The sequence below is a fragment of the Coregonus lavaretus genome, assembly GCF_964263955.1.
Source record: "Coregonus lavaretus genome assembly, chromosome: 25".
NCBI classification, from domain to species: domain Eukaryota; kingdom Metazoa; phylum Chordata; class Actinopteri; order Salmoniformes; family Salmonidae; genus Coregonus; species Coregonus lavaretus.
Genome location: NC_140012.1, coordinates 14,093,682 through 14,111,694, shown reverse-complemented (window position 1 = coordinate 14,111,694; position 18,013 = coordinate 14,093,682). Strand labels below are relative to the sequence as shown.

At 43.1% G+C, this 18,013-nt stretch overlaps 2 protein-coding genes across 2 annotated transcripts in view; one reads left to right on the top strand and one right to left on the bottom strand.

The window, feature by feature from the left end:
* The first annotated feature begins 138 nt into the window (after positions 1 to 138).
* Positions 139 to 13,671, top strand: LOC311100674 (palmitoyltransferase ZDHHC16B-like). Its single transcript, XM_084141613.1, has 10 exons — positions 139 to 320; positions 4,685 to 4,938; positions 5,153 to 5,347; positions 5,473 to 5,561; positions 5,684 to 5,712; positions 5,899 to 6,032; positions 10,517 to 10,602; positions 12,000 to 12,123; positions 12,231 to 12,301; positions 12,393 to 13,671. The coding sequence occupies exons 2-10, from the start codon at positions 4,693 to 4,695 to the stop codon at positions 12,499 to 12,501; spliced, it is 1,083 nt and encodes a 360-aa protein (XP_083997739.1). The 5' UTR covers positions 139 to 320; positions 4,685 to 4,692; the 3' UTR covers positions 12,502 to 13,671.
* LOC311100673 (MMS19 nucleotide excision repair protein homolog) overlaps positions 13,664 to 18,013 on the bottom strand; it is a 29,620-nt gene continuing 25,270 nt past the window's right edge. Inside the window, exons 25-31 of the mRNA XM_084141612.1 lie at positions 16,596 to 16,652; positions 16,096 to 16,282; positions 15,881 to 15,963; positions 15,445 to 15,609; positions 14,919 to 14,978; positions 14,685 to 14,785; positions 13,664 to 14,417 (exon numbers count right to left, since the gene is read on the bottom strand). Coding sequence (XP_083997738.1) covers positions 14,387 to 14,417; positions 14,685 to 14,785; positions 14,919 to 14,978; positions 15,445 to 15,609; positions 15,881 to 15,963; positions 16,096 to 16,282; positions 16,596 to 16,652 — 684 coding nt within the window. The 3' untranslated portion in view covers positions 13,664 to 14,386. The remainder of the gene's footprint in view (positions 14,418 to 14,684; positions 14,786 to 14,918; positions 14,979 to 15,444; positions 15,610 to 15,880; positions 15,964 to 16,095; positions 16,283 to 16,595; positions 16,653 to 18,013) is intronic.

Sequence of the window (18,013 nt, the reverse complement as noted above, 5' to 3'; positions counted from 1 at the left end):
TGAAAATCCAAAAAGGATGGATGGCTTAGCGTAACTTGAATAGATCAACAGATCAGTAGGGAACGGTTTTATTGACATTTTGAAGAGTACGAAAAAACTTAATTTCCCAAGATGCAATGCGTGCTCAGGGGGCACGACGTCTCGATGATTTTTTTAACAGAAGAAAGCAAGCTACCAAAGGCTATTGTGCATCCGCTCAAGATTTATAATGTTTTGCTCACTTTGTTAAATCTCTGAGTGTAGCTAACATTTCACAGTTATGACTTCAATGTCAATGCATTTAACCTAGCTGGTCCTATCATTTCAGAAGATACGTTAAGGTGAGTGGAATATTTTGATTATTGGCATATCAATAGTGTCAGTAATTAGCTAGCTATAGCTAGCCGTCATAATTGGCAATATTTTGCAATCAACACACATCTCAGATTGTATGTAGCGGTCTGCCTGTGGAAAACTCTGCTATCAAGATTGCCAGGCAGGTGGAGTAGCTATAACTGGCTAACGTTGCTCGCACCTCGCACACTATTGTTTATTCAATGTGGTAGCCAGCGACAACAGCAGCAGAGATTGACAGAACCCTGTAAAATACAGACCTAAATAGTAGTTAGGCCTATGTTATTTGTACAGTCAGCACAGAGTAGCAGACATTCAAAATATGTTGACAGCGTTGATGGTGTGATCATATAAATATAATAATTTAGGATGTGATAGCTACTTACTGTTCATTTGTGACTGGATTAACATTCTATGTTGTGGATTGTTCTCTTAATATGTGAATGTCTGACCATTTGCATCCCCTCGGATTGTAGAATTAGGACATTTTATGCAGTATAATGACCCCAATAAGCAACTCCATCATTCCCTAGTTCCAGTGCTGTCAACACAGGGGCAAATCTCTACACTGAGGACTGAAAACGTTCCACTGGGAGTAAAGAGACACACAGCAGTGGCAGTATGGCACAGAGAGAGAGAAAGGTCACAAATGAGCAGAAACAACAAACAGACTGTGCCCATTTGGAGTCTGTGCAGTTTTCCAATTGCCAGGCCTGTGCTGCACACACAGAGGCTAAGCCAGTCTCAGGGACAGACAGGGCAAAGAAAAGCTCATTATCCGGGCAGAGCAGAGGAGACTATTTCCTTGCTGAGAAGATTTGAGGGTTGCCATAGCAACTCTCTGCCTTACTTTTTTAAACCCCCCCCCAGATAAATATCTTAATTGTTCTGTTTTAAAACCCAGAATTAAGGGGTTAATCTCAGATTGAGAAAAACTAGCTTTCTGATGGTCCTGTTCAGGTTTAGAGATTGATTGCATGTTTAAATAATATTGATATGGGTTTGTTCCAATATGTCACTCTGTACTCTACCTCTGGTTAGCAGGTGTAGTAGGTAGCCTAGGTAGTCATCAACAGCCTGTTGATTTGGCTGGAAATCGTCCCTACTCTTTTCTAGTTCCACACAGCCTTTCAATGACTTTGATGGCATGCAGCCATATGCCAATCAATGATCTCATTAATACTGGTTGACCTCGTGTTCACCTGTTGGCGTTATGACATTTCTTTCATTCCATCTGCGGCGCTTGTAAAGAGGGATCACACATACTCCCTCTGCATAATGACAAAAGAGGGGCAGTGTTGTAGACCAAATGGCTGGCCACAGTGACGGTCCCAGCACTAATAATTGATTATTAGGCCATACACATTTATTTAAGTCTTTAACAGATGCCCCTCTTCACTTTTCTCAACATTTATTTTAGTTGAAAAGTTGTACTGAAAATTGCACGATTTATAGCAAAAATAATGTCCTCAAGCTTCCAGTAAAGAGATACACAACATTCCCTTTCGGATTATGGCTGAACTATGACTAAAACCTCTTGAATAGGTTGCTAGGTGTCGAACTAAAAGGTTGATATAGAGCAGGGATGGGCAACTGGTGGCCACCCCTTTTAAAAACCAAAACTGCTGAAGTGTCGGGGTCTCAATTTGCTGTTGAGGGTTACAATAGTAGAATGCACAAGGTGCAATTTCGAAATGTGGTTGTGCATCTGCAGTTTCTCTTATGTCAGTCACTGACAGTCACTCAATTAGCCCATGTAAGCTAAAACCATTTTGATTGGGAAATTAGTCTAGCCAGCTATATAAACTTGTAGTAATCATGGTCAAATTACTGACTGGGGGGCTCCCATTGATGTTGTTAGTCACTCTCACTCAGATATCATATTAAAAACTGCAAATATTTCTCTCCACCCCATAGCAAAATGAGTATAATAATAATAATAATAATAATAATAATGAGGACTAATCACAATAATCCCTAAAGAGTTTGAGAAAATAACGTTGATGCATTCAAAGATGGCCACGCTAAAATGTACTAAAAATACTTTAAAAATCTTCTTCTCATGAACCATAGGACCAAATGACACATTTGGAATGAAGGCCCATGGTACATGTCTTTACTCAGTTTGAGAAAGCTAAGGGATTAGTTAAAAGATGGCTGATTTATTGACAAATCAAAAATCTGATTTTACTTGTCCATTTAAACAACTGTAAATCCACTCCACAGTGGCCTATCAACTTGAAACTTGTCGTCGCTATCGTGAACGTCCCTAAAATGAACCACACTGAATTTGGTATTGATATACTGTATAAAAAAACAAGGAAACTATTAACAACTCATTATTTTCTTATGTAACGCTTATGCTCAAAATCATCTGCAATCATCTTCTCATGAACCATACATCAGATTCACTCCAGATTTTGTATTTAGACGCATTACATTAGTCTTGAATGGTTCTGAGAAAAAATAGTTGCTGCATTCAAATATGGCCGCACTTTACATATAGATGCACGTATGCTAATGCTAAAAATACTTTAAAAATCTTCTCATTAACCATAATTCAGATTGACTCCATATTTAGTATATAGACTCAATTAATTAGCCTCTAATGAATTTGAGAATGATTAGTTGCTGCATTCAAAGTCAGCGAAGCTACAACACTAGATGACACCATATCACACCAGGGCTATAAGAACTGAACCGATGGACATGGAAACATGACACTTGGTATGTAAACCTTATGTACAGTGCATTTGCAAAATTTCTAAAAACCTTTTTTTGCTTTGTCATTATGGGGTATTGTGTGTAGATTGATGAGGGAAAAAATCAATTTAATCCATTTTAGACTAAGGCTGTAACGTAACAAAATGTGGAAAAAGTCAAGGGGTCTGAATACTTTCCGAATGCACTGTATATGTCCTTAAAAGCTGTGTGAATATAAAGTCACTGCAACCAGTTGGTGGTACTATAGATTTCATTGGCACCAGTGGCATCATAGGATACTAGAGCAATAACTAATTGGTCAAGTGGACTTTGTCTCATGCAAATTATTGTTAGATTTAAATTATGCAGACGAACAATGTGAAATATTGTGATTAGTATATCTGTATAGTCACATTGTTGCCCTATTATGTGGTCTGAACATAGGAGAAAGTGGATATTTTATTCAGGAAAATTAGAAACCGGCAGTCCTGCCGCTTGCACAGTCAGCATAGGCGTATATATTTATAAATATTTTTATATAACTAAATACATTAAGTAATGACTTTAAGAAAACCAACCTACAGCACTAGACTAAATTCACTTGCGTCATCCGTGTTATTGAGAGATAAACATGGTAATGTTTCATTGATTACACATAAAGGAAGATTGTTCCCACATGATAGTGCTTGCTTTGTTATCCAACTCATCTCGTCCTTTCTGTCGTCTTATGAACCCCGTTCATTGCTGCTCGCAGCTTTATATGTTATTCGCTCTCGCTTGCCTCACTTTTCAAAAAATGAGATCTGTTAAACATTTAATAAAATGTGTATGGCCTTAGCATTCTGGAGAGCCTCAGTGTTCTGGTGTCCACTTATTCCCCTCTTAGGAAATTCATCCTTGGGCTTTTGGTGTCTTATAAGGTTACCGGTTTTGCATACCCAAGGTCTTTCTATGGAAGGCTTGGCCACAGAACTGTATTTCTCATGCATTATTAACAGTATAAGTTTTGTGAGAGTGGATGCACTTATTACCTGATAGCCCTGTCCTATTTTCTGGGCATGTGTGATGCGTCCTTTGGCTCCAATGGAAACAGCACTCACCTGGATTTAATTACTGTAATGCCTTGTCTTCGCTCCATGGAGAGGAAGACCATGCGCTGAGCAGAAGTCTCTCTTGATGAGCTTCTATTGACAAGCGCTTTTTTTAGGTCTTAGAGAGTTGGTTGTTTTTGTCTGTCTCTCAGACAATAGTTCCTTCATAGGTGAGTTTCTGGGGGGTGGGGTTGGTTGTAGCATTTAATTGAGATGAGGGCCTTTTTTGGGGGTGGAGAGTGGAATTCCACCCTCTTTGTATTTGATTCATGTTTTATTCAGACATTAGATTATTCAGACAGATACGAATTAAAGGGGGAACTTGATGAGGAGAGAAGGCATTGTAGGATGGGATTGAACCCTGGTCTCCGAAGTCGCAGTATATGTCAAGAGCTGGGAGTGTTACCACTCGACCGTGGGTATTTTTCTCAAGGAAAGAGTGACAACGATGACATCATCTGCGATATGGATGGCCTTGCATTCCAAGTTGTTCTTTCTGGTCGTAGTCGTTTTTCACCTGCTTCTGTGTTGTGTGTCTGTCCGTGTGTGTGTGGAAGGCGGGGGCATGCGCAGCTGGAGGTGGCAGTTCTCCAGGGTGATGCGTCTGTGCCTGCGCTGGTGCCGGCTGTGCCCTAAGCGAGGGGGTCGACCCAGCAAGCCCCAGAGGAAGCTACGAGAGCTGTGGAGCTACTGGAAGCTGCTGCTCAACTCCCTCTACTTTAACAGCCTCACCAACTCTGACACCTACCTGGACTGTGTCTTTGAGCCCGTCTACTGGATAGTGGACAATGTGACTCGCTGGTTTGGGGTGGTAAGTCAATGGATCACTTTTCTATCTAGATGTACAGTCAAAAAGCTTTGTTTTATTGTATTTAATTAAATGTAGGCTAGTTAATAAAATCTCCCATGTTTGGTTACATTAATCTTTTTGCTATTCTATTTCTTTTCACACACAGTTTTTTCACCTTTCACACTCCCTCATGGGTTTCTCCCTCTGTCTGTGTCCCCCTCTCCTCTGTTCCCAGGTGTTTGTGTGCCTGGTGATTGCCCTCACCAGCTCTGTGCTAGTCATTGTCTACCTGTGCCTGCTGCCTGTCATCCTCAACACCTACCCACTGCAGTGGATCGTCTGGCACCTCACTTACGGCCACTGGGTCCTCATGATGGTCCTCTTCCACTACTACAAGGCCACCACCACCTCCCCTGGACACCCACCACAGGTGAGGTGCCCGCTCCAATTCCTGCAGAAAAACTGTTTTTGGAAAACACTAGGAAGACATAGGCTAAAGGCTTGATTCAGAAATAACTTCATGCCTTCTAGTTTTTTCTGATTGTTGTTTCTCAGGTTAAAAGTGAATCACCGTCAGTGTCTATCTGTAAAAAATGCATCGTCCCCAAACCAGCCAGAACTCACCACTGCAGCATCTGCAATACGTAAGTTAAGGACACTCCGTCAGTCATCAGATGATGTCATCAAGAAATACAAAACCTCTACTGGATAGCTCTAGTCCATGGCACAGGTCAATCACACTGTGTGACTTTCTCTTTCATTCCAGGTGTATTCTGAAGATGGATCACCACTGTCGTATCCTTTCTATCGAGACCAACAAACATCTCATCTCTTGGATTCCTTTTTTTTTTAAATGTTGTATAGCATTGTAAAACCCCAGGGGGGACAGTCATACAATTAAATCATCTTGCATTCCTACATGTTTTATCTTTGTTAGATCTGCCTCATTAACTTTGACCTTAACTTGCCTTGTGATGCTAGCCTGGCTCAACAACTGTGTGGGCCACTTCAACCACCGCTACTTCTTCTCCTTCTGCCTCTACATGACCATGGGCTGCATGTACTGCAGCGTCAGCTGCAAAGGCATGTTCATAGAGGCCTACAACGCTGTCGAGGTGAGGGAGATCAACAATGTCAACTTCTTAGAGGTTCTAGGAGGCTTGACATTCTGACTTTCAAAGACTATTCTGAGTACTGCCATCCATGTAAATCATGTCTTGTTAATGACATGTGGACCAAACACCCTGATTGAGTGAGGCCGCTTGGTTCATGACTGTTTGGGTAGAGTCTGGCATGTCTTTGCCATATTTTCCTTCTCTTATGTGCTAGGTATGGCATGGTCTTTTCATATAGGGGAGTGAAAGGCCATACATTCTGAGCAAGATGTGTAAAGTTCACTGCTGCTAGTTTAGCTAAAGAGACAGACAGCAGCTAAGCAAAGACAGCTAACAGACCACTAAGGGAGTTTTGAAATGTAGGGATCAAGGACATCAGATCACATGACACATGTTTATCTTCAAGTCCACTGAGAAGGCTGGTGGTGTGCAGATAACTGGTGCCGTTGTGTATATAACCAGTCAGATTGTTTCTTATGTAATCTAAAGCCTCCTGGCTCAAGATCACTTACTGTTCTCACACCAATCCGCCATGGTAAGATGGGAGTTTATATACTAATAGATCCTATGGCTCGGAGCCAACACCTCACTGTTTTAGATTTTTTTTAATGCTTCAATCGCTCTGACTTATGACACATTTTCTCTTTAGCTACAGAGAAGATGGGAGGTACCATTATATAATAATCACCCTGGACCTATAACTCATCTAGCCTATAGTTTCCCTTAGTATTATGAGTTCCGATTGCGCTAGTCAAGAGCACTAACTTGACTGAAGCTGTGGTTGTGTCCCAAATTGTACTTTGTTCCCTATATAGTGCACTACTTTTGATCAGAGCCTTGTTGGCCCTGGTCAAAAGTAGTGCACTACATAGGGAATAAAGTGCCATTTGGGATTCAACCAGTATATGAATTGACATTGTTCCACTACATTTACATTACATTTTAGTCATTTAGCAGACGCTCTTATCCAGAGCGACTTACAGGAGCAATTAGGGTTAAGTGCCTTGCTTAAGGGCACATCGACAGATTTTTCACCTAGTTGGCTCGGGGATTAGAACCAGCGACCTTTCGGTTACTGGCACAACGCTCTTACCCACTAAGCTACCTAGCGCTTCCACCGCAGTGTGGATGGGGAGCCACAGGGGGAGCCAGCGATAGGAGTAGGGGACAGACTGCTCCTCAGACTCCTTGAGCTCATGACTGGCCAGGTAGTACAAAAGGTTATTGAAACCACTGAGCTCAGAACTGGTGTGTTGACCAAAATTAAAAAGGCAGATTAATTTGTAGAGGGTCCGCACTCAAAAAATAGATTTTCAGAGTTCTTCCTTTTTGGCCAGGTAGGACAGACTGACAGGCTTTAAAGGTCCACTGGGCAGTGCTGGGTTCCACTGTCAATTAACAAACAACAAATAATTTGGCAATCATCTCCCTGTATAGTATGGAGTTTTATATGTGGCCGATTCCACGCCAGCGTAGTATTGTTGGTACTTGTAGAGTATGTTGTTCCAAACAATGTCTTTAAAGGACAAGTTTGATTTTTTACAACCAAATCTCAATTTTTGATGTAAATGGCATGTTCTAGAAGGGTCCAGACACCTTTGTCATGATTTCAAATGTTTTTGAGAAACAGCAAATCACTTCCTTATCCTCCTTTTGTAGTATGAACAAAATGAGGATACAGAGGCTCCAAAAACACCCAAATATGTCCTTTTAGAAACGGCAAAGCTCTCATTATAGTGATGCAGGTCTTTAAATGTTGTACACATGAAATTGTGTCATTCCGAACTTTATACGCAACGTTATATTCCATTTTGTTGCGACTTGAGCGATACCTCTCCATCCATTCGACAGGTAATTGCTGAAATAAAGGATAAATGAGGAATACAAAGTATATTGAAAGCATGGGGTGCTTCCAGACTTGTAGAATCTATGGCAAGGCGCATTGAAGCTGTTCTGGCTCGTGGTGGCCCAATGCCCTATTAAGACACTTTATGTTGGTGTTTCCTTTATTTTGGCAGTTACCTGTAGCAGCAGGCTACACAGAGAATGGAACAGCTGGATAGGGAAACGGCTCGAGTCACGCAAAACGGAATATAACATTGCAGATAAAGTTTAGGATTGACACAATTTCATGTGTACAACATCTAAAGACCTGCATCACTATACTGAGAGCTTTGCCGTTTCTAAAATAACGATTTTGGAACCTTTGTTCATGTGTTTTTGGGGCCCCCATACCACACAATGAGTATGGGGAAGTGATTTGCTGTTTGGGGTTAGTTTCTCAAAGACATGAAATCACAAAAAAAGGTGTCTGGATCCTTTTATAACATGCCATTTAGTTGTAAAAAAGAAAATATTAAGATAATCATATTTTTTATGTTGAATAAGACATGCATATTTTATAGCACACTATAAGGAGTATAATCACACCAAGATGTTGTCTGTATCATGTACGGTTCACAGATCATAGGGTCATACAGGAGGCATGTATAGGTACAGTGAGGGAAAAAAGTATTTGATCCCCTGCTGATTTTGTACGTTTGCCCACTGACAAAGACATGATCAGTCTATAATTTTAATGGTAGGTTTATTTGAACAGTGAGAGACAGAATAACAACAACAAAATCCTGAAAAACGCATGTCAAAAATGTGGCAAAACCCTTGTTGGCAATCACAGAGGTCAGACGTTTCTTGTAGTTGGCCACCAGGTTTGCACACATCTCAGGAGGGATTTTGTTCCACTCCTCTTTGCAGATCTTCTCCAAGTCATTAAGGTTTCGAGGCTGACGTTTGGCAACTCAAACCTCAGCTCCCTCCACAGATTTTCTATGGGATTAAGGTCTGGAGACTGGCTAGGCCAATCTAGGACCTTAATGTGCTTCTTCTTGAGCCACTCCTTTGTTGCCTTGGCCGTGTGTTTTGGGTAATTGTCATGCTGGAATACCCGTCCACGACCCATTTTCAATGCCCTGGCTGAGGGAAGGAGGTTCTCACCCAAGATTTGACGGTAAATGGACCCGTCCATCGTCCCTTTGATGCAGTGAAGTTGTCCTGTCCCCTTAGCAGAAAAACACCCCCAAAGCATAATGTTTCCACCTCCATGTTTGACATTGAGGATGGTGTTCTTGGGGTCATAGGCAGCATTCCTCCTCCTCCAAACACGGCGAGTTGAGTTGATGCCAAAGAGCTCCATTTTGGTCTCATCTGACAACAACACTTTCACCCAGTTCTCCTCTGAATCATTCAGATGTTCATTGGCAAACTTCAGACGGGCCTGTATATGTGCTTCTTGAGCAGGGGGACCTATGCGGGCGCTGCAGGAGTTCAGTCCTTCACAGCGTTGTGTGTTACCAATTGTTTTCTTGGTGACTATGGTCCCAGCTGCCTTGAGATCATTGACAAGATCCTCCCATGTAGTTCTGGGCTGATTCCTCACCGTTCTCATGATCATTGCAACTCCACGAGGTGAGATCTTGCATTGAGCCCCAGGCCGAGGGAGATTGACAGTTATTTTGTGTTTCTTCCATTTGCCAATAATCGCACCAACTGTTGTCACCTTCTCACCAAGCTGCTTGGCGATGGTCTTGTAGCCCATTCCAGCCTTGTGTAGGTCTACAATCTTGTCCCTGACATCCTTGGAGAGCTCTTTGGTCTTGGCCATGGTGGAGAGTTTGGAATCTGATTGATCGATTGCTTCTGTGGACAGGTGTCTTTTATACAGGTAACAAACTGAGATTAGGAGCACTCCCTTTAATAGTGTGCTCCTAATCTCAGCTCGTTACCTGTATAAAAGACACCTGGGAGCCAGAAATCTTTCTGATTGAGAGGGGGTCAAATACTTATTTCCCTCATTAAAATGCAAATCGATTTATAACATTTTTGACCTGCGTTTTCTGGATTTTTGTTGTTGTTATTTTGTCTCTCACTGTTCATATAAACCTGCCATTACAATTATAGACTGATCATTTCTTTGTCAGTGGGCAAAATGCTTTTTTTCCCTCACTGTAGGTCTAAAATGGGCTTTATTTGTTTTACATGATTTTCTCCAAAATGGTTTGTGATAAAAAAAAGTACAGAGCATGTCAAACATCCTTCCTCCCAATTAAGTTTACGTGATAATTGCCAGAACAATCTGAGATACCAAAAATATTTTCGGCCTACGCTGGCATGGAATCACCCATGTTTCACTGCCCAGTGAGACTGCAGTTCACTCTTCAAGCCAGGCAAAGTCCCCTGTGATTGGTAGTTAGTTTTAGGTCCCTTGGCTGTGAACGGCTACTGACTTGGCATTTTGTGTTTCGCTTTTTTGCCACTAGTTGCAATTGGAGGACTGTAGATGTGCTACTGTTAACCCAGCTACTGTGTTTCCTGTTAGCCTTTTTGTGGTTCAATTCTGTAGAATACCCAGTGGAATCACATTTACTAATTAGAACTGCTGTACATGGATGGTCTTTTCACATTGTTTGGTTTTGCTTTCCCTCTAGAGCTACTATCAGACACCACCACCACTATTTTCCTTCAGAGAAAAGATGGTCCACAAGAGTGTTATTTTCATTTGGGTGCTAACAAGGTGAGACACATTTGTAACTGCAAAAAAAAAAAACTTTTGGATTTCTACCAAAAAGTCAAGTGTTGTTGTTGTGAACAGCTATGGCTGTTCTATGTACACTATATATACAAAAGTATGTGGACACCCTTCAAATTAGTGGATTCGGCTATTTCAGCCACACATTGTTGCTGACAGGTGTATAAAATCGAGCACACAGCCATGCAATCTCCATATACAAACATTGGCAGTAGAATGGCCTTACTGAAGAGCTCAGTGACTTTCAACGTTGCACTGTCATAGGATGCCACTTTCCAACAAGTCAGTTCATCAAATTTCTGCCCTGCTAGAGCTGCCCCGGTCAACTGTAAGTGCTGTTATGTGAAGTGGAAATGTCTAGGAGCATCAACGGCTTCACTCGAAAAGTGGTAGGCCTCACAAGCTCACAGAACGGGACCGCCGAGTGCTGAAGCGCATAAAAGTTGTCTGTCCTCGGTTGCAACACCCACTACCGAGTTCCAAACTGCCTCTGGAAGCAACGTCAGCACAAGAACTGTTCGTCGGGAGCTTCATGAAATGGGTTTCCATGGCCGAGCAGCCGCACACAAGCCTAAGATCACCATGCGCAATGCCAAGCGTCGGCTGGAGTGGTGTAAAGCTTGCCGCCATTGGACTCTGGAGTAGTGGAAACACGTTCTGTAGTAATGAATCGCGCTTTACCATCTAGCAGTCCGATGGACGAATCTGGGTTTGGCGGATTCCCGGAGATTGCTACCTGCCCGAATACATAGTGCCAATTGTAAAGTTTATTGGAGGAGGAATAATGGTCTGGGGCTGTTTCATGTTTCGGGCTAGGCCCCTTAGTTCCAGTGAAAGGAAATCTTAATGGTACAGCATACAATGACATTCTAGACGATTCTGTCCTTCCAACTTTGTGGCAACAGTTTCGGGAAGGCTCTTTCCTGTTTCAGCGTGACAATGCCCCCATGCACAAATTGAGATCCGTACAGAAATGGTTTTTCAAGATCGGTGTGGAAGAACTTGACTGGCCTGCACAGAGCCCTGATCTCAACCACATCGAAAACCTTTGGGATGAATTGGAATGCCGACTGCGAGCCAGGCTTAATCGCCCAACATCAGTGCCCGACCTCACTAAGGCTCTTGTGACTGAATGGAAGCAAGTCCCCGCAGCAATGTTCCAACATCTAGTGGAAAGCCTTCTCAGAAGAGTGGAGGTTGTTATAGCAGCAAAGGCGTGACCAACTCCATATTAATGCCCATGATTTTGGAATGAAATGTTCGACGAGCAGGTGTCCACATACTTTTGGTCATGTAGTGTATATTCTCAAATAGACCTTTATCTTGAATTTAGTTTAATACAATTTACAGATAATCATGATCGCTGTTTTTCCTCCCTGCAGTTCAGTGGCAGTAGCTCTGGGAGGTCTGACACTGTGGCATGCTATCCTCATCACCCGAGGAGAGACCAGCGTGGAGAGACACATCAACAAGAAAGAGATCAGACGCTTAAATGAGAAGGGAAAGGTAAGGAATATTGGGGCTCTCAATGGATTTACCCAGATCTTTACCCAAATATCAACATGGTGTACCAGTTTGGAATTAGCGAGTAAAGCCTGTTTTTCTTTTGTAAGGTGTTCCGAAATCCATACCATTATGGGAAAATAAACAATTGGAAAGTGTTGTTTGGTGTGGAGGAGACAAGGTAAGCCCTCCAGATCACCACAAACGTCTAGACTGTTGTGAAACCTAAATGATTCTTCTTACAGAGTTGATTTGGCTTCCTTTTCTCACAGTCACTGGTTGACCAGAGTCCTCCTGCCATCTAGCCATGTTCCCCATGAAGATGGACTGGTATGGGAATTCCCTAAGGCTCTCACCAGAAGAGACCCCATGACCATCTAACCTCACACTACTCACTGCTGCTGGCCAGTTTCTCATCTCCACACTATGGCCCAGAATCACTACTGGCCCCTGGATGGTGGGGTGAACAGAGGACTTCTCTTAGCCTCTGAGGAGTGGATCATTTGGGCTTGATCGTGACCCGTATGTCCAGGCACCTCTGGGTGTTTGGGGACCTTAATCTGCACTCCGGTCACTGTCATGTGAAGTGTCATTTTCAACTGTCCTGTCTTGTGAACTGATTTTATGCTTTTTTTGTACTGGTAGGTATGTTGTCCAAAGTTGACAAAGTGTGCGCTTTTTAATTGTACTGAAGTCACACAAAAAGCAGTTTGGACTTTTTGGGTGCCAACAAAGAGCTTTTTTACCAAGGACTAGGTTAGAGCTAGATAACCACACGCCTTGGCCATTGTCCATCTATGGGTGAGTACTCTGGAGAGTTTTTGACAGAATTACATAAACTATTCATATTATCATTCAGGCTCTAGTTAGATTATGGTGCTCATATTACTGAGCAGTGCCCCAGTCAATATCCAGGGGAGACGTAATACTATGGGTGACCCTGTAAAACAACACATTTTGCTGCACCTATCTGGTGTATGTGACAAAACATCAACATTTATATAGGCATATTAGGAATTGTCATAAGATTGCTATGTGCCTTGTGAAGTTAAATCTTTAACAGGTGTTCATATTTGTTGATTATCAGGTACTAATGCAAAGTACAGTTTATTACTGGAATATAATGTAATTTGTAACATTATCCATTAATTATTCTCGCCCACATCACATATGGAAATTGATTTCCCCAGTAACCAACTTTAAGATCACTTAACCTGATTTAACATGGTTATAAGTGCTTGGATGCGTCAGACTTCCTCCCAGCTGGTCTCGTATGTGGCCACCATAGAATAATTCCTATAATGGTCGGGGAATATTTCTATAGTAGCCAGCCTGTAACAGCAGGGAGGGGCTACCTGGTTGCCACAGTGAAATAAATGACTCACTGTGATATGACCAATAGGAGCTGTGCTCCATTATTGTACATTGCACGTCTGTATCATTACGTTTGATATTAGCTTGTATTGTTTAATATTATGATAAAATGTTTTTGGAGATTTTGTCCAGCTTCTTTTTTGATTATTTTGTTGATTAAAGCACTCATACATTTACAAAAATTGTTTTATTGACGGCTTCAGTTAGACATTTTAAATATTGTCCACATCTTCGGCATATGTTTTTGTGAGGTTCAAAGTTAGTTGAAATGTGAAGCCAACCACATCAATCATTCTTCCAGTACTGAATACAAGGTTCACTTTTCAAAATGGCATCCTTGAGCCTTGTTAAGCACATTGCCCTTAATATGGTTAGATATATGCATAATACATTGTTAATAGGTCCTATGTTACACATTCATTAACATTCCTCTCCCCAATAGAAATGGTTCTCTTCTCTGTGCCAAGCTTGTTTCAGTGCAGCGCTGTCCTTCCATGGAGGGGCGGTTGGTTGTCACCCATAGGTCCATGCCACCATGCAGTGGTCAGTCATGGTAGAAGCGGTACAAAAAATTGATTTGTACATTTGAGTCATTTAGCAGACGCTCCTATCCAGAGCGACTTACAGGAGCAATTAGGGTTAAGTGCCTTGCTCAAGGGCACATCGACATATTTTTAACCTAGTCGGTTACTGGCCCAACACTCTTAACTGCTAGGCTACCTGCCGCCCGTGTGAAATCTCATGTACAAGGTGAAGTGCTGTGGGTGGTGGTGAGATGTCCTAGACTCTAAGGGCAGTGCTAGGGCCCCAAGCCTGGATCCAGGGCCTCTTCCTCAGGAGCAAGTTGTCCATCTGTCCCCTCCCACACCCAGTCAAGGATGGGGGGCCAAACTCACCTGCCTCCTGGACTCCCCAGTAGGAACCTTCAAAGGAGAAGAGAGAGACATTATAATGAAAACAACGATACAGAAATTCAGGGCCTGTTTTCTCATCAGGTTTTCCTGTCATATTGACATTCTGCCTTTCTTAGAAGATGAACAGGTATCACCAATGTTACATCAACAGATTGGCATGACTGACCCTAGCCCTTGCAGATATGAGAATGTTTGAAGAAATCTAATGCCTCACTGAGTCCAGTGTTGGGGGGGGGGCTGTCCCTATGTTCCCCAGTAGAGCACTCACTGACTCACCATTCATTCCGGGCCACCACTGCCTCACTCCTCACCATCCTCTTGTGGTCGTCCAGGGGGGCAGCCAGGGCGCGCAGCACCCTCGCACGGAAGGGCATGATCTGCCAGGGGAAGGGTGGGTTTGTTAATGGCCAGAGTTCATATGAATCAGTTGGTATGGACAATAGCAATCACTTATTAAAGGCCCATCAGTCAGCAGACAGAGGTTATGTGCAGTGCAGGCCAGGGTCTTACCTCATGTTCTGGAAAGCGGGAGAGGGCATGGATACAACGCAGAGAGGCTATCCGCACTTTCTGTGAGGACGAGGAGAGACGGACCTCAGACACAGACTAAAAAAAAGTACCTTCATGAATGACGATAGTGTTGTGGCATTGTGTACTGTGTGGGGATTGGGGACTATGGTTACTTACCTTGGTCATGTTGCTGGACATAGCTAAAATACTGAACCGTCCAGATATCAAAGCGCCAAAAAGTGAAAGAATGCGCCAGTACAGTCGAGCAGCATTTCATTTGCAGGCACAGATGTACTGAATGCTCGCAATACGGCTGAGAGGTCTACCGCCGTTTCCGTTGTTACTATCAACGGAAGCTGAATCATCAATTTCTGGCACATTAAGAATAATGAGATACAAGGTCTGTGGGACAAGAGGCCCAACTCTAATGTCACAGAGAGAATACATCTCTGTCTGACACATGTTTTTAGACTCCCCTAGCTATTTCGCTTTCTTGGTGTGGTGGCTGTCATAACATGATACATACCATGGTAGGGCTTGTGGTGAGTGCCAGTGTGCGCCCCACCAGCACCTCCAGCTGGGTGGTGAGGGCTGAAGGGGGGTCCAGGAGGACAGGTTGCAGGCAGGACAGGGTAGACACCTGCACCCCCTGGTCCGGACACGACAGGGCCTCTAGCAGGAGGGGCAGGAGCTGACCAAACACAGGGGAGAATATAAAGGAGGACATCACCACGCGGTATCCATAAGATAACAGTGCCATAGTGAGAAATGATGCTCCTCACAGATGTACAAAATACACATTTCACATGGAATGAAATTCTCAAATGTGTTTTACATTTCAAGATATAAAACACAACATTCATGGAGAAATACATATTTCGAAGTCATTCCTGTTTTTGCTCCCGTCTGGCACTTGTCTATTCTGTGTCACAGGTCCCTCTCCTGTCCTGTCTTCTACTTACTGCTGGTAGCTCAGTGAGCTGGACCTGTCTGGGTAGGTTGTTCACTATGTGAGACAGTGCCTTCAAGTAGCCAGACTTCTTCTCTGCAGAGGGAGAAAAGGAAGGGAAAGTTAAGAATTGGTACAATGAACAGGACTCTCACAAACTGGTTAACCAGTTTCATCACAACACGTGTCCTGCGTCTGTAGTGCATTGTGAATGTCTCTTCACAGTACCTTGGACTACAGAGTTGAAGCCCTGGACCAGTTTGGCAGAGTTCTCGGTGAAGAAGCGCTGGCGGTACATGATGCGTACGTCGGCGTGGCTACCGCGGTTGAGGACGTCCGGCGAGTCGCTCATCAGGAGAGAGAATCCATCGGCCGCTAACGAACCCAGCTCTGAGTCACTGAGCAGGGAGAAGAGCTAAGACAGACACACAGGATTATTGCTGTGTGTGTGTGTGTGAGGTTACGGAGGTAGAGCCATTTCTCAAGCCTCGACTCATCCCTTAACCTCCACTGCTAAACTGAGGTGAACACAATACAAAAGGAATCAAACAAAGCTTTGTGTTCAATGTTCTTGGATTGAATATAATTATGACTAGACTTCATTATTACATTAGGCCAGGTTTTCTCCATGGGAGAAGAAACACTGAACAATGAACAAACTGCAGACTGTGTGTGTGTGTGTGTGTGTTAATCTGGGTGGGAGGACAAAGAGGACTCCTGTCCTTTACCTTGTCAGTCAGGGCTGTGGACAGAGGGTGGTAGCGGAGAAGCAGAGCCTTTGCCGCCTAAAGACAAGAAAGCCATTCACAACTGTATGAATGAATGGATGGAACAACACAACAATGTACAACAGGCAAGTCACCATTCACCCTGAAGGAGAAGGTCGTAGTAGTATCAGTGATCCCTAGTATAAAGACGGAGGGGTTATAGTGTGGGGAGTCCAGTAGGCTAAGTATTGGCTAAGGGGAATAGGGAACGTAATAGATCAAATCTTGTGTGAATGGATACAGTGGGGGAAAAAAGTATTTAGTCAGCCACCAATTGTGCAAGTTCTCCCACTTAAAAAGATGAGAGAGGCCTGGTACACGTCAACTATGACAGACAAAATGAGAAGAAAAAAAATCCAGAAAATCACATTGTAGGATTTTTTATGAATTTATTTGCAAATTATGGTGGAAAATAAGTATTTGGTCAATAATACTTTGTTATATACCCTTTGTTGGCTATGACACAGGTCAAACGTTTTCTGTAAGTCTTCACAAGGTTTTCACACACTGTTGCTGGTGTTTTGGCCCATTCCTCCATGCAGATCTCCTCTAGAGCAGTGATGTTTTGGGGCTGTCGCTGGGCAACACAGACTTTCAACTCCATCCAAAGATTTTCTATGGGGTTGAGATCTGGAGACTGGCTAGGCCACTCCAGGACCTTGAAATGCTTCTTACGAAGCCACTCCTTCGTTGCCCGGGCAGTGTGTTTGGGATCATTGTCATGCTGAAAGACCCAGCCACGTTTCATCTTCAATGCCCTTGCTGATGGAAGGAGGTTTTCACTCAAAATCTCACGATACATGGCCCCATTCATTCTTTCCTTTACACGGATCAGTCGTCCTGGTCCCTTTGCAGAAAAACAGCCCCAAAGCATGATGTTTCCACCCCCATGCTTCACAGTAGGTATGGTGTTCTTTGGACGCAACTCAGCATTCTTTGTCCTCCAAACACGACGAGTTGAGTTTTTACCAAAAAGTTATATTTTGGTTTCATCTGACCATATGACATTCTCCCAATCCTCTTCTGGATCATCCAAATGCACTCTAGCAAACTTCAGACGGGCCTGGACATGTACTGGCTTAAGCAGGGGGACACGTCTGTCACTGCAGGATTTGAGTCCCTGGCGGCGTAGTGTGTTACTGATGGTAGGCTTTGTTACTTTGGTCCCAGCTCTCTGCAGGTCATTTACTAGGTCCCCCCGTGTGGTTCTGGGATTTTTGCTCACTGTTCTTGTGATCATTTTGACCCCACGGGGTGAGATCTTGCGTGGAGCCCCAGATCGAGGGAGATTATCAGTGGTCTTGTATGTCTTCCATTTCCTAATAATTGCTCCCACAGTTGATTTCTTCAAACCAAGCTGCTTACCTATTGCAGATTCA